This window comes from Salvelinus alpinus, chromosome 20, assembly GCF_045679555.1.
Source record: "Salvelinus alpinus chromosome 20, SLU_Salpinus.1, whole genome shotgun sequence".
In the NCBI taxonomy this organism is placed as follows: domain Eukaryota; kingdom Metazoa; phylum Chordata; class Actinopteri; order Salmoniformes; family Salmonidae; genus Salvelinus; species Salvelinus alpinus.
This window is the reverse complement of record NC_092105.1, coordinates 52,265,161-52,281,479: the sequence shown is the minus strand read 5'-3', so window position 1 is coordinate 52,281,479 and position 16,319 is coordinate 52,265,161. Positions and strand designations below refer to the sequence as shown.

The 16,319-nt window shown below is 43.4% G+C and overlaps 1 protein-coding gene across 4 annotated transcripts in view; it reads right to left on the bottom strand.

Annotated features, from left to right (window-relative positions):
* Positions 1-16,319, bottom strand: part of LOC139547064 (dachshund homolog 1-like) — a 272,848-nt gene that overhangs the window by 63,904 nt on the left and 192,625 nt on the right. For all 4 annotated transcript variants that reach the window (XM_071356122.1, XM_071356123.1, XM_071356124.1 and 1 more), the window contains exon 3: positions 13,674-13,826. In XM_071356122.1, coding sequence (XP_071212223.1) covers positions 13,674-13,826 — 153 coding nt within the window. The remainder of the gene's footprint in view (positions 1-13,673; positions 13,827-16,319) is intronic.

The following is a 16,319-nucleotide window of genomic DNA, read 5'->3' as shown; positions in this document are numbered from 1 at the left end:
CCTCCACCCTACCTTGACACCCTAGACCCACTCCAATTTGCTTACCGCCCCAATAGGTCCACAGACAACGCAATCGCAATCACACTGCACACTGCCCTAACCTATCTGGACAAGAGGAATACCTATGTAAGAATGCTGTTCATCGACTACAGCTCAGCATTTAACACTATAGTACCCTCCAAACTCGTCATTAAGCTCGAGACCCTGGGTCTCGACCCCGCCCTGTGCAACTGGGTCCTGGACTTCCTGACGGGCCGCCCACAGGTGGTGAGGGTAGGAAACAACATCTCCACCCCGCTGATCCTCAACACTGGGGCCCCACAAGGGTGCGCTCTCAAGCCCTCTCCTGTACTCCCTGTTCACCCATGACTGCGTGGCCATGCACGCCTCCAACTCAATCCTCAAGTTTGCAGACGACACTACAGTGGTAGGCTTGATTACCAACAACGACGAGACGGCCTACAGGGAGGAGGTGAGGGCCCTCGGAGTGTGGTGTCAGGAAAATAACCTCACACTCAACGTCAACAAAACAAAGGAGATGATCGTGGACTTCAGGAAACAGCAGAGGGAGCACCCCCCTATCCACATCGACGGAACAGTAGTGGAGAAGGTGGAAAGTTTTAAGTTCCTCAACGTACACATCACGGACAAACTGAAATGGTCCACCCACACAGATAGTGTGGTGAAGAAGGCGCAACAGCGCCTCTTCAAACTCAGGAGGCGGAAGAAATTAGGCTTGTCACCAAAAACACAAACTTTTACAGATGCACAATCGAGAGCATCCTGTCGGGCTGTATCACCGCCTGGTACGGCAACTGCTCCGCCCACAACCGTAAGACTCTCCAGAGGGTACTGAGGTCTGCACAACGCATCACCGGGTGCAAACTACCTGCTCTCCAGGACACCTACACCACCCGATGTCACAGGAAAGGACAACAACCACCCGAACCACTGCCTGTTCACCCCGCTATCATCCAGAAGGCGAGGTTAGTACAGGTGCATCAAAGCTGGTACCGAGAGACTGAAAAACAGCTTCTATCTCAAGGCCATCAGACTGTTAAACAGCCATCACTAACATTGAGTGGCTGCTGCCAACATACTGACTCAATCTCTAGCCACTTTAATAATAAAAAATTGGATGTAATAAATGTATCAATAGTCACTTTAAACTATGCCACTTTATATAATGTTTACATACCCTACACTACTCCTCTCATATGTATATACTGTACTCTATACCATCTACTGCATCTTGCCTATGCCGTTCAGCCATCGCTCATCCATATACGTATATTTGTATGTACATATTCTTATTCATTCCTTTACACTTGTGTGTATAAGGTAGTTGTTGTGAAATTGTTAGATTACTTGTTAGATATTACTGCATGGTCGGAACAAGAAGCACAAGCATTTCGCTACACTCACACTAACATCTGCTAACCATGTGTATGTGACAAATAACATTTGATTTGATTTGAAATAAATGCTTCACAGAGTTCAAATAACAGACACATCTCAACATCAACTGTTCAGAAGAGACTGCGTGAATCAGGCCTTCATGGTCGAATTGCTGCAAAGAAACCACTATTAAAGGACACCAATAAGAAGAAGACTAGCTTGGGCCAAGAAAAATGCGCCACATTAGACTGGTGCAAATCTGTCCTTTGGTCTGATGAGTCCAAATGTGAGATTTTTGATTCCAACCGCTGTGTCTTTGTGAGTAGCAGAGTAGGTGAACGGATGATCTCCACAAGTGTGGTTCCCACCGTGAAGCATGGAGGAGGAGGAGTGATGGTGTGGGGGTGCTTTTCTGGTGACACTGTTGATGATTTATTGAGAATTCAAGGCACACTTAAACAGCATGGCTACCACAGCATTCTGCAGCGATACGCCATCCCATCTGGTTTGCGCTGGGTGGGACTATCATTTGTTTTTCAACAGGGCAATGACCCAACGAACCTCGAGACTATGTAAGGGCTATTTGACCAAGGAGAGTGATGGAGTGCTGCATCAAATGACCTGGCCTCCACAATCACCCGACCTCAACCCAATTGAGATTGTTTGGGATGAGTTGGACCGCAGAGTGAAGGAAAAGCCATCAACAAGTACTCAGCATATGTGGGAACTCCTTGAAGACTGTTGGAAAAGCAATCCAGGTGAAGCTGAATGAGAGAATGCCAAGAGTGTGCAAAGCCGTCATCAAGGCAAAGAGTGGCTACTTTGAAGAATCTCAAATATAAAATAAATTTTGATTTGTTTAACACTTTTTTAGATACTACATGATTCCATATGTGTTATTTCATAGTTTTGATGTATTCACTATTATTCTACAATGTAGAAAATAGTAAAAATTGTGGAGACGTGACTATCACTAATGTGATGACGGTTTATCAAATCAATCAGAGTGGCTTGCAAAAGTATTCACCCCCTTGGCATTTTTCCTATTTTGTTGCCTTACAACCTGGAATGAAAACAGATTTTTGGGCGTTTGTATCATTTGATTTACACAACATGCCTACCACTTTGAAGATGCAAAATATATTTTTGTTGTGAAACAAACAAGAAATAAGACATTAAAAAAAGAAAACTTGAGCGTGCATAACTATTCACCCCCACAAAATCAATACTTTATAGAGCCACCTTTTGCAGCAACTACAGCTGCACTTCTCTTGAGGTACGTCTCTGTAAGCTTGGCACATTTAACCACTGGGATTTTTGCCCATTCTTCAAGGCAAAACTGCTCCAGCTCCTTCAAGTTGGATGGGTTCCGCTGGTGTACAGCAATCTTTAAGTCATACCACAGATTCTCAATTGGATTGAGGTCTGGGCTTTGACTAGGCCATTCCAAGACATTTAAATGTTTCCCCTTAAACCACTCGAGTGTTGCTTTAGCAGTATGCTTAGGGTCATTGTCTTGCTGGAAGGTGAACCTCCGTCCCAGTCTCAAACCTCTTGATGACTGAAACAGGTTTCCCTCAAGAATTTCCCTGTATTTAGCGCCATCCAACAATCCTTTAATTCTGACCAGTTTCCCAGTCCCTGCCGATGAAAAACATCCCCACGGGCATGATGCTGCCACCACCATGCTTCACTGTGGGGATGGGGTTCTCGGGGTGATGGGAGGTGTTGGGTTTGCGCCAGACATAGCGTTTTCCTTGATAGCCAAAAAGCTAAATTTTAGTCTCATCTAACCAGAGTACATTCATCCATATGTTTGGGGAGTCTCCCACATGCCTTTTGGTGAACACCAAACGTGTTTGCTTATTTTTTTCTTTAAGCAATGTTTTTTTTCTGGACACTCTTGCGTAATTTTTGGGGCACCATGGAAAATGTTTGTTTAATGAGTTACCGTTACCCGAATTAACTCAATAATACATCCAAATATATCGTTATCATGCCAGTCAGTCAGTCTGATAACCTCATATCAGTCTCATTCTGAATGTCGTTGACTTCAAATCTGTATGAACCCTAGTCTAAATGATGATTCAGTGATACACAAAGTGGCTTAATTATTTGATTTAATTAAAAAATATATATATTTTACTATTATTTAATTTATTTAACTAACTAAATAATCACACAGAAATACACAAACACGCACACACGGTATACGTTTGAATGATTACTAACATAATGCAATGAAAAGTCGCTAGTGGACTAACCCGATATGATGGCTTGTTACACAATGAAAGGGGTGGGGAAAGAAAGAGCGAAAGAAGGAGAGACAAAGGAATTAAACTATCGTACATACAGTTGAATAATATGCTCACCGTAAATATGGATAGTTAACACCTTAACAACCGCTCATTCGGATTTAGAAATGCCACATATATTTACGCATAGATGTCTTTGTCTGTCGTCTCTCTGTTGAATTCACTCAATCCGTCTGTGACGAATAGTTAGACAGACATTTTCTGGTTATGTAAGTCTCTGGTTGTCCAGCAGAGGTCACAATGTCCTCAGTTGTAGGCTTCTTTGTCTCTGAGTGTTCGTTAGACTGAACACATTAGACGTTCCAATGGTAGTTTGAAAAGATCTTCCTTGTGCCTTTGGTCAAAGTTCTAGACAACTTTACATGCAGAGCTGCAGACGGTGCATGTCTTAGTCTAGTCTTCTTCTTTGTTGAAAGTTTCAAAGTTTGTAACCATTTTCTGGTCTTGTAGTTTTAAACAATTTCAACCTTTAGCCACATCTCCACGCTTTCTGGTCTCGGTCTCTAACCTCTCGTGACGTCCGGCTCAACACCATCCACCTGCTTGGTCTAAATGTAAATTTCATTAGCAGTCCTTTTATGCACTCGCTTTGGAGGGCAGATCCATGACATTGCCACAATGTCTGTGCTCACGTGTGCGTGGTTACTGACTTGGGAAAAGTTCCTATGAAAAACAGTTATCTCATTTAGAAGGCTAAAATCACATTTCATCTTCTCACAAATAGTTTCATATTTAATCATATACGTTTTACAACATTTAGATGTAAATCTGATAACTGGGACATATACATTCTTAGAGTTACAGTTATTTAGTTATACCGTCCTTAATGATATCACAAAACAAAACACTTTTGACGGGATTTATTGTTTTGATCCCCACCAACCATTTCCCACATTCTTTATGTTGGAAATATTGTTTCATTATCCACTTTTGGATGTTGGAGTTTTGGTGTCAGATTCTCTCTCTACACAAATTATTTTTGACATCTCCATACTGCAGGTCCAGAGAGAGAAAGTTTACGACCGGTTGTTAAAGTCATAGAATCGGCCCCACTTCCCCCTTCCTCTCTGGTGGGAGAGAGGGGGGGAGTGGCTCTCTTTGATCCTCACTCAGGAGGGAAAGTCATGACAAAATATAGAAAAACCCTGGAATGAGTAGGTGTGTCCAAACTTTTGACTGGTACTGTATAAATATTTGTACACGACACAAGTACTTACTCTCCTCCATCTTTGTTTGTGTTTGTTGTGAAATGACTCTATAGACATCATTAACATTCAAACGCGTTCATAGCCAAATGCATGCATATTTCAATACCACTGTCACGCCCTGATCTGTTTCACCTGTCCTTGTGATTGTCTCCACCCCTTCCAGGTGTCGCTTATTTTCCCCGGTGTATGTATCCCTGTGTTTCCTGTCTCTCTGTGACAGTTCGTCTTGTATGTTCAAGTCAACCAGCGTGTTTTCCCCGTGCTCCTGCTTTTCTATTCTCTTTTGCTAGTCCTCCCAGTTTTGACCTTTGCCTGTTTTTCTGGACTCCATTCCCGCCTGCCTGACCATTCTGCCTGCCCTGACCTCGAGCCCGCCTGCCATTCCGTACCTCTGGAACTCTGAACTGGTTTTGACCTTCTGCCTGTCCACGACCATTCTCTTGCCTACCCCTTTTGGATTGTTAATAAACATCTTGGACTTTAACCATCTGCCTCCTGTGTCTGCGTCCGGGTCTCGCCGTGTGCCCTTATAACCACTTTATTTCACATCACTCAAAACAAAACCTGCGAAAGCCCGTCACCAGTGAAAGGTTGGAATGTCATCTATTACACAGTATCACATTGAACCCAAGTGACACTGTCTTTTCAAATTGCCTTGATCTCGTCACTCCCCAAAGGTCAACCCCTATCCCTGCTAAATGCAACCTGACAGTGGATGCTACAAAGGGGACAGCCCCGACGCATGCATCACCCGCTGCATCAAAGCCCTTCATATTAATCACTGCAATTAATGAAGAAGGAAGCCCTAATGTTGATGAGGGCTGACAAGTCGACTGGTCAGTTGTTTTCATTTAACCGTGCCCCTGTCGTGGTGAGGTAACCGCAAGAGACAGTTGTACAAACATTTGCATGACATGTGGTTTGTGTAGCGTGCCACACTTTTTTACTCTGTCTCCCTCTATCTCTGTGATGATCCTCTCTACCTCTCCCTTTCTCTCTTCTTTTGTCTCTCTCTCTCTCTTTCTCCCTCTTGCTCTCTCTCTCTCTCACAGCTCTAATAAGACTGCCACACCACCACTGCCACTCAAAGATGACAGAACTTGATATGGATCATTACAGGAACAATGTTTAATCAATTCTCCTTGATATACTAATCTATATCTGCATTTGTGTGCCTCCACACATTTCCCCCATAATGCAAATTCAAATTTTAACGCGGCTGCGCGGAACGCGGAACGCAAACGAAGTTGGAACGAGGACATTTGACTTCATTAAAATACATTTAAGATTATCGAGTTTATCTTTAGAAATAAAAATGTGTGTGACACGCTCTGCTTTATCTGTCACCTGACTCCCCTGGGCCTGAGTCACTAATAGAGAGGTTGGGAGGACCAAAGCCCAGGAGGAAGAGAGGGAGAGAGAAGAAAGGGAGAGAGAGAGAGAGAGAGAGAGAGAGAGAGAGACAAATCCTGCTGTACAGCTTTGTTCAGTCTATATAGTATGTATGTATGTATGTCTGTCTGTCTGCAGGAGGGCGGGCAGTCAGACAGTCAATGCCCTAGGCCACCAGTTCAGTGCTAAGTTAATGTCCTAGACCTAGGCCACCAGCACTAACCAAGCTAGAGTCCTAGGCTACACAATGCTAACCAGGCTAACATCCTAGGCAACCAGTGCTAATCAGGCTAACATCCTAGACCACCAGTGCTAATTCAATTCAGTTTGATGAAACTTTATTTATCTCCTCAGGCACAATTAAGAAAGTAATTTTACAAGTATTAACCAAGCTAACATCCTAGGCCACCAGTGCTAAGGAGGCTAACATGGCTAACAAAGCCAGACACTAGCTAGTGGCTAGATGTGTCCTTCCACCCTGAGAGCTTTATTATTAGAAAGGACATAAACTGACTAATTACATTGCAGCAGTGAAGCTTGGTTGACAGCTGGTGCAGAGCTTGTGACCCAAAAATATCCCTATCAAAGAGTAGGAGGCACTGCACACTGCGTAAAGATGGACTTATTTTATTTACAGTATTTATTATTCTACATTTATTTACCCAGGTTTGCTTTTGATATCATATCTAAGATTATTTTCTAGGATTATTATGGGTGATTTAATGCACAGTAATTTCTACATCCTGTAATGTATTTATTGTAATAACAATGGTTTAATTGTTGTTCCTCTACTAAACCATACCATACAGACACAGACATAAAAAGAAAGACATTCTACAGAGTACAATAATTAACATATATTCGAACCCAGTTTGCAATACAATCAATGTCATATGGCCTATCTTAGTGCTTACCCCATATAGAGAGAAACCTAGTTAAACGTTGATCTCAGATAATAAGGGCTAACTGTGTTGATGTACCGTCTGGAGGAACAATGTGTCCTGGTTCAATTCTCTGCTGCTATGGGGGAAAAAACACACACACACACCAAAACTTAACATGGGGCATTTGGAGCTTGCCAAAATGAATACACCCTGAATAATTGATGAAGACCTTTTAGAAGAATTGTTATCTGCCTGCTGACGACCGCAAACATGAAACCCACTGATGAGGAGAAAATATGGTTTTAACAAGTCAATAATGGCAAGAGCAACCGGAGCAAGCTTAACCAATGAGGCCGCTGCGTTTGCAAACAAGGACCTGAATTATAATGCCGATAATTGATTCTCTCCCCCTGTCCTTTCTCCCATCTCTCTCTCTTTATCTGTGTCTTTCTCTCTCTCTCTTTATCCCTCTCTTTGTTCTCCCCTTCACGTGATGTCATTGTTTATTGATTCCTTCCTCCGGGGGGGGGGGGGAGAGGTGATGGGAAGTTTCCCGAGTTTGTTTATCGCTGTGACTTCTGCTCCCCTTCTCCCTCCTCCCTCCTCCCTCCTCTCTCTCTCCTTCCCCATTTTAAATTTTGCAAGCTGCCACGAGCAGCTTAACCAAAAAGGATTAAGTCCCATAGCCAACTGAGAACACAGATAATGCTCAGTAATTGGTAAAAAATGAAGATGAATGGGACAGCCAGATAAGGGCCAATTAGTTGCTCGCTGTGTACAGCTGTGGTCTCCTCCTCACGGAGCCCTCTCAGGGGCCCCAGCCAGCTCGGCAACACACACACACACACACACACACACACACACACACACACACACACACACACACACACACACACACACACACACACACACACACACACACACACTCACACACACACACACACGCGCGCGTGCGCGCGCACAAAATATTGAAGAAGTGGATAGTTTCTTCTCATTATTAGATACATTTACAAAATATAGATTACTATGTATAGCTTTGTAATACTATAAATGACCAACTACCTAGTTTTGGAGTATTTAGAAGGCCTATTGTCCTGATTATGTGAGGAGCTGGCTACCATACCGGGAGACTTCCAGCAATTGCGCTAAGCTAATAATTTTCTAACTTCAATCATCTCCAAACTGCACGCAGAGACATAACAATGGTTTCCGTAAGTTCGTCTGACTCTGGGTAAGTAGATAAACAATCTCATTTTGAAATCTCGTGGTATCCCTTTAAGATGTACAGGACAGCATTGTCTGGTTGATGACGGATGGAATTCCCAAACCTAATTACAGACCAAATGTAAGGTCCATTACCGTCACCGCGGTGAGGTGGAGTCAGGTGCATGGCCAGAGAATGGGGGTTAGAGATGAAGAGATGGAGCTCCACAACATAGAGAGCATAAACAGCGATACATGATACGATCAAACTAATTACGGTTCCCAGAGAATCTGCCACTGAACCAGTCATGTCTATTTTAGAGAGAGAGAGGGGGGTGGGGGGGCTTGAAAAGAGAAAACGGTAAAGAGAGGGGTGTTTTCTTCTCTTCTCTGTTCTACTGGCTCATGGTCTTAAACACTTATTTTCTTTTCTCACTCCTGAAAAACAAATAGGCAGGTTTTTGTTAGTGGGCAGCAGCTGACAATGTTTTCTGTCCCGGTAATGAAGGTTGTGGTTGGGGTCAGGGCGTTGGGATTGAATGGCTGGCTGGCTGTTTATCCCATTGAAAGGCCTAGTGCCACACGTTCTCTAACCTGGTTTTGTGATCTGTAATTGTGGCATTTCCTGACAGCCACAGGAACAATCCACATTGTACACATTGTGAGGGCCTCTGAGCCCCCTTTGAAAGCAACATGGATGCTCACTCACACATAAACACACACACACACACACACACACACACACACACACACACACACACACACACACACACACACACACACACACACACACACACACACACACACACACACACACACACACACACACACACACACACACACACACACACACACACACACACACACACACCACCTCCTTCACAAGACTGTCAGGGAGAATCAAAGAGAGCGAGAGACAAACGTTTTGTCTAATCAGAGAACAAGCTCTCTCTCTCACACACACACACACACACACACTCTCCCTCCCTTCCTCCCCTTTGACAGGATGTGTGGTCACTTGTCTGGGTTGAGTTGAGCTAGCTGGATGTTTTTCCTGCTAAATAATAACGTTGATGCAAACAGGAAGGTCTAATTGTGATTCAGTGTTTCCCCTAGGCCTTTTTTTCAGCAGCGTTGGCAAGGTTATTGGGGGTTGGAGACGGTGTGTCAGAGTGGACAAGGCCAATGGTGCCGTCTCCAACACAACATTTTAACGGCCCTTCTCTTAGCCACAGAGACTTAATGTTGCAATGTAATTTCCTCCAATTCTACACATTTCGACATTGGGTGGAGAGAACATTTTACAGTTTTAAAGCTAATTTCCTCCAATTCCACACATTTCGACATTGGGTGGAGAGAACATTTTACAGTTTTAAAGCTAGTTTCCTGCAATTCTACACATTTGGCCATGGCTCATGCTGTGTTCTTATGCTATTTAAGTGACTTAAACACAGCAAAATCAGTCGGGGCCCCATGGGGGGCCCCATGTACATACTTTATATCAGGCTTGCGTCATTTAAGCGTACACTGAAAATATTTTAACAACCCGGAAAATTAGTGGCGACAACGAATACCAATATAGGGGAAACAATGTGATTAATATTTCATGTGTGGGAGAGAAACATTAGCTTGTTCCATTGACGTCAACACAACAGTCCAACTCCACCAACAGAACAGGGTGTCCTTCACAGTCTCTGCCTCTGTCTTTCTCTGCCTCTGTCCCTTTCTCTGTTTCTGCATCTGTCTCCGTCTCTGCCTTTGTCCCTGCCTTTATTTCTGTCCCTGCCTCTGCCTCTAGCATTACCTCTGTATTTGTCCTTATTTCTCTGTCTCGGCTTTTGTGTCTGCCTTGTTTCTATACCGCTGTCTATGCCTGCATTTATCCCTCTGTCTCTAACTCTGTCTCTTCCTTTATCTAGAACAAGTAGTAGTAGTATTATACAATTCTTACAATATCATCATCACCTTCAACCCTTCAGAATTACTATTTTACTTGATGTCTATTCACACTCTCTCTCTCTCTCTCTCTCTCTCTCTCTCTCTCTCTCTCTCTCTCTCTCTCTCTCTCTCTCTCTCTCTCTCTCTCTCTCTCTCTCTCTCTTTCTCTTTAAAACAGAGCATTTATTCACTTCCTCATCAGCACTGCCCTGCATTGAGTCCAGACCAACAGAGCCCAACAAGGCAGTGGCCAAATCAAGTTCCCCTCTTGCACAGTCATACAGCTATATCTGTCAAGTGATTTAGAGGCCTGGATTCCACAGGCATAATGGACTATAGACCAGGACATATTTAGGCATGCAGGAATCCAAGCTAGACATGGGACTAAGTACTGCAGGGAAGTATAGGCATTAGCCTAAGCAATATCCGAAGGAAGGCCCTGAGTGCTGCGAGTGAAGCAGATTATATTGCAAAACATGAGCAAAACATTTATGCTCTTCATGGTATGCGTCAAATGATCTGTTTTTGTTTTAACGCAATAAATGTTCCCTAGCAATGAAAGAGATCCCTTTGCAAATATGGCTATTTCATTTAACCAGATAAGTAATTGAGAAGAAATTAAACTTTACAATAGCTGACCCTCCCTGGTCTATTTTAACGAACCTTTATGTGCAACTAGCAATTGAAACATTGACCGAACGTTGCTTTTTCTATTTTACGTCGTCCATCTGATAAGACTATACTATACTCATTTTGTTCCCAGACTCTTCTACCCAAAAGAGAAAGAGTCTGGTGTGGCCTTCTTTAGCCAATACAGAAAGACCGGGAGAAACTCCCAGTGCATAGGCATTGGCACCAACCAATCATCTCCCACAACACCTTCCCTATAACCCTCCCCTGTGCGTGTGCCTTACATGTCTTGTGCACATCTTTTTTAAGGAGCCACTCCTCGCAGTTGTGTGATTCGCTAAAACTAAATGATGACACATACTTTACCCAGTAAATATTCCTTTCTCTCTCTGTTCCTTTCTTCCATCTGAAGAGACTACACTGTATCTCCTGTGGATTAGCTAGATGACTTCTGCTGGCCACCCCTGTCACATGAGAGGGGCTGATATAAACAAGAGATTGCTGCGACACCCAGTAATCAATATAAGGATGGCTTCGGTACCAAACATCATTTGTCCCAGCAAGCCATTCCTTTGACCAAACGAAGCATTAATTCAAATCATAAATCTGAGGCCAATTTAAATCCAGGGAGAGTGAGTGAGAGGGGAGAGGAGGAGAGAGAATTCGAGACAGGCGAGGTAGAAAGAGAGAAAGGGGGGAGAGAGAAAGAGAGATGGGGCCTCTGTCTGCCTGCCTAGCCCCTAATGATTTATTTTCTACATTTCTGCAAGAGAGATTTGTCCATACGCAGTGACAGGTCACCTTCAAACACCAGTGGCAGACTGTTCATCACCATGCACACGAGCAACTCATCGCTGCAAGTAAATATTAAAGGAAAATAATCCAATTGATTGTGGATGGGGCCAAGAGGCGCCACCGTCATATATTTCATTCAGGGAGCTAATGTCGTGACCGCACGCGCGCACGCGCGCACGCACGCACGCACGCACGCACGCACGCACGCACGCACGCACACACACACACACACACACACACACACACACACACACATACCTATCAAGAGAAATAAACACAGATATGCACACACACACACACACACACACACACACACACACACACACACACACACACACACACACACACACACACACACACACACACACACACACACACACACACACACACACACACACACACACACACACACACACACCGCTGCTCCCTTCAACAGAATTATGATTCTTCAGGGAGTGCTTTCTTATGTGTTGCTGGCTGGCTGGCTGGCCGTGTGCTCAAGGTTACAATTTAAATTGTAAAAAGATAAAACAGTTTCTTATTAGCTCCATTGCCGTAGCCTTGCTGTTCTTATTCCCATTTATCTTGATTTCGGTGACCTCGTAGCCTCGTTTTCTCATTGGCCGTAGACCCGTTTTCATTTTCTGAGGATTGACGACCTCAGAGCTCATGAATTGTGCTCTGTTCAATCTGCTTAGTGACAGCATCCTGTTTTTGCCCAAATATACAGTGTCAAGTACTTCTGTCGAGACACTTAGTAAGAGTAAGTGAATCGAAAACACTATTTAGTGAATCAAAGCTTTAGGGATTACATGGAGCCTATAATTTGTAATGGCCTCATAATAATTCAACACTATATTATAATTTTCCACAATACGCTAAGTGGCTCGGTGGCGATATGAGCAAAATCCGTCTGCATTTGTGGGCTAATAATTAATTGAAATGGCACATATTGAAAAAGCAATGCTCTTGCTGTGATTAAATAAAATAAATTAGAGACTGAGTTTATGGCTAATAGCTTTGGGATACAGTGTTCATGGATTAAACTTTGTATTAACAATGTCTGTGTTGTTTTTAGATTGGATATGAAGGCGGGGGATTTTACAGCGCAGTGGAGAAAAATACTTTACAGATGGAATGTACCATTGCATTACAAAGACGTGGACAAATGCAAATAATGATACAATTGTTTTATAGACATCCAACTTAATATACTAGCCAAGTTAGAACTGCAGTGAACATATAAGGATATTTTGTAGATGTTTCAACTGAACCTGTATTCTCTGAACTGTCTACACTGGCAAGAATAGGTATGTTTGGAATCCAGTACCTTAGCTTGAGAGTATCTTTGAGCTGTTGGTGCATTTAAGCTTTTAATTATTTGTTTTATTCTTTATTTAACCTTTATTTAACTAGGCAAGTCAGTTAAGAACAAATTCTTATTTACAATGATGGCCTACACCGGCCAAAACCGGACGATGCTGGGCCAATTGTGCGCCGCCCTATGGGACTCCCAATCACGGCCGGGTTGTGATACAGCCTGGATACAAGCTTGTAGTGGCTTGTAGTGGAATTCAGCTATACAAATGTACAGCTTTGGTTCAACACAAGCTGTAGGTAGAGGAGATCTGCAAACTCTGATAGTCGCCTTGCTTATTTATGTGTCTGTACCGGTGTGCGTCTGCATATGTATTCATACCTGCATTGCTATCTGCATGCATGTCTTTGTGTGAGTGTGAAGACCTGCATGCACCTGTACGCTTGCGTGCGTGTGTGTGTGTGTGTGTGTGTGTGTGTGTGTGTGTGTGTGTGTGTGTGTGTGTGTGTGTGTGTGTGTGTGTGTGTGTGTGTGTGTGTGTGTGTGTGTGTGTGTGTGTGTGTGTGTGTGAAGGGCACAATGACTGACTCACCCACACTGGAGCTGACGTCTCCGTTCTCACCGTCTGCCCCATGCTGGTTGGCGTTGCCGTGGTAGCCGCTCATCACCTCCAGCTTGATCTTCTTCACCTTCATGGCTTCGGCGATGGCCGCGTTGGCAGCTGCCGCCGCTGCCGCTGTCAGCCCTTAACACACCGCACCGGAGAGGACAGTTAGATACACACTTAGAATGCAACACTCAGTTGGTCTAGAGCAGTGGTTGGATGCTTTTTTTTGAAGGATTTATTTAAAATGTTTATATTCAACATCTTATGAATGATTTTATGAATGATTAATACATCAGGAATAACTCAAATGTGTATTAAGAATGTTCCACCACTCCAAGGACATCCAGGCAACTTGACACAACTGTAGGACGTATTGGAGTCAACATGGGCCTAGCATCCCTGTGGAACGCCTTCGACACCTTGTAGAGTCCATGCCCTGACAAATTGAGGCTGTTCTGAGAGCAAAAGGGGGTGCAACTCAATATTAGGAAGGTATTCCTAATATTTTGTACACTCAGTATATATGGCTTGTCTGAGGGCCAAAAAAAGAACATAAGAACATACTGAATATGTACAGTATATACATCAAGAACATTGAATAAAACATTGATTGATTGATACATTTTGTTTAGGGTAAAATACATTGAAAAAGTGTCATTCAGCTATACAATTGTACAGCTTTGGTTCAACACAAGCTGTATGTAGATGAGATCTTCAAACTCTGATACTCGCCTTGCTTAAGTATGTGTCTATGTGTGTGTGTGTGTGTGTGTGTGTGTGTGTGTGTGTGTGTGTGTGTGTGTGTGTGTGTGTGTGTGTGTGTGTGTGTGTGTGTGTGTGTGTGTGTGTGTGTGTGTGTGTCTGTGCCAGTGTGCATCTGCATATGTATTCATACATGCATTGGTATCTGCCTGCATGTCTTTGTGTGAGTGAGGACCTGTATACAAATTCACGTGCACATGCGCTGTTCTGAGGACAGAAGGGGGTGCAACTCAATATTAGGAAGATGTTGCTAATGTTTTGTACCATCAGTGTATATGGCTTTTCTGAAGGCCAAAAAAAGAAGGGCGCCACCTGTTGGTCGGTGGGCTCCGAAATAGGTTAGTATAGGTACAACTGTCCCAGAGTCCCGATAAAAGGACAGATAATGACTAGCAGGAGACAAGGATACAATTGACACTTTACTCCACACCCAAGGAAGGCACACATGCACAACTTTACAGAGGAGGGAACTAGTGGTCGTGGTCTCTACAAGAGAGAGAAATACAGAGAATGTGTTTACATTGTGGTAATAACAGGCTAGTGACTGTATAACGACAATAGAGAATGTACATGATAGCAATAGCATACCAGATAACTATGCAGTCACAATGTGCTATGGCAATAGGGCAATGTTACATCAAGGCATCATACAGCAGCTTGTATCATAGGCTAATACACGAGCATAGCACCCAAAGGGAACAATATATACAAAGCGATGAGCTAGCACGCTAGCTAGTCCGTGGGCTGGCGGGTGTAATACACTGCACAGTATGTAGTAGCACAACTGACATTCTAACATTAGCAAGGGCCAGCGGCATTGGCAAATATGGCTGATATGAACAACAGCAGCTGGCAAGCTAGGCTACGTAGACTATGTTAATGTGTGAACAGTAGTCCTCTCGAACAGGGGTATTCAAACGAGTATCTGCATTTTTTTCAGCTTCCAGGAATTGTGTACAGATCCTTGCGACATCAGGCCGTGCATTATCATGCTGAAACATGAGGTAATGGCTAGCGGATGAATGGAAACGACAGTGGGCCTCAGGATCTCGTCACGGTATCTCTGTGCATTCAACCATAGATAAATGTAATTTTGTTCGTTGTCTGTAAATTATGCCTGCCCATATCATAACCCCACCGCCAACATGTTCACAATGTTGACATCAGCAAACCGCTCGCCCACACAATGCCATACACGCTGTCTGCCATCTGCCCGGTACAGGTGAAACCGGGATTCATATGTGAAGAGGACACTTCTCCAGCGGGCGGTGGCCATCGAAAGTGAGCATTTACCCACTGAAGCCGTTACGACACCGGTCTGTAGTCTCCCTGAGACGGTTTCGGACAGTTTGTACAGCTGTGGGTATGTACAACCCACCAGAAGAAGTTGGACGTACTGCCAAATTCTCTAAAATTACGTTGGAGGCAGCTTATGGTAGAGAAACAAACATTAAATTATCTGGCTACAGCTCAGGTGGACATTACAGCAGTCAGCATACCAATTGCATGCTCCCTGACACTTCAGACATCTATGGCATTGTGTTGTGAGACAAACCTGCACATTTTAGAGTGGCCTTTTACTGTCCCAGCACAAGGTGCACCTGTTTAATCAGCTTCTTGATATGCCACACCTGTCAAGTGGATGGATTATCTTGGAAAATAAGAAATGCTCAATAACAGAGACGTACACAAATTAGTGCAGAAATACGATCAATAATATTTTTGTGAGTTTCAACAAAAAAATTCTGGGATGTTTTATTTCTGTTCATGAAACATGGGACCAACACTTTACATGTTGCGTTTTATACTTTTGTTCAATGTATAATGTGGGGAGGTCATTAGAATGAACAACTATCTACCAAATCTATT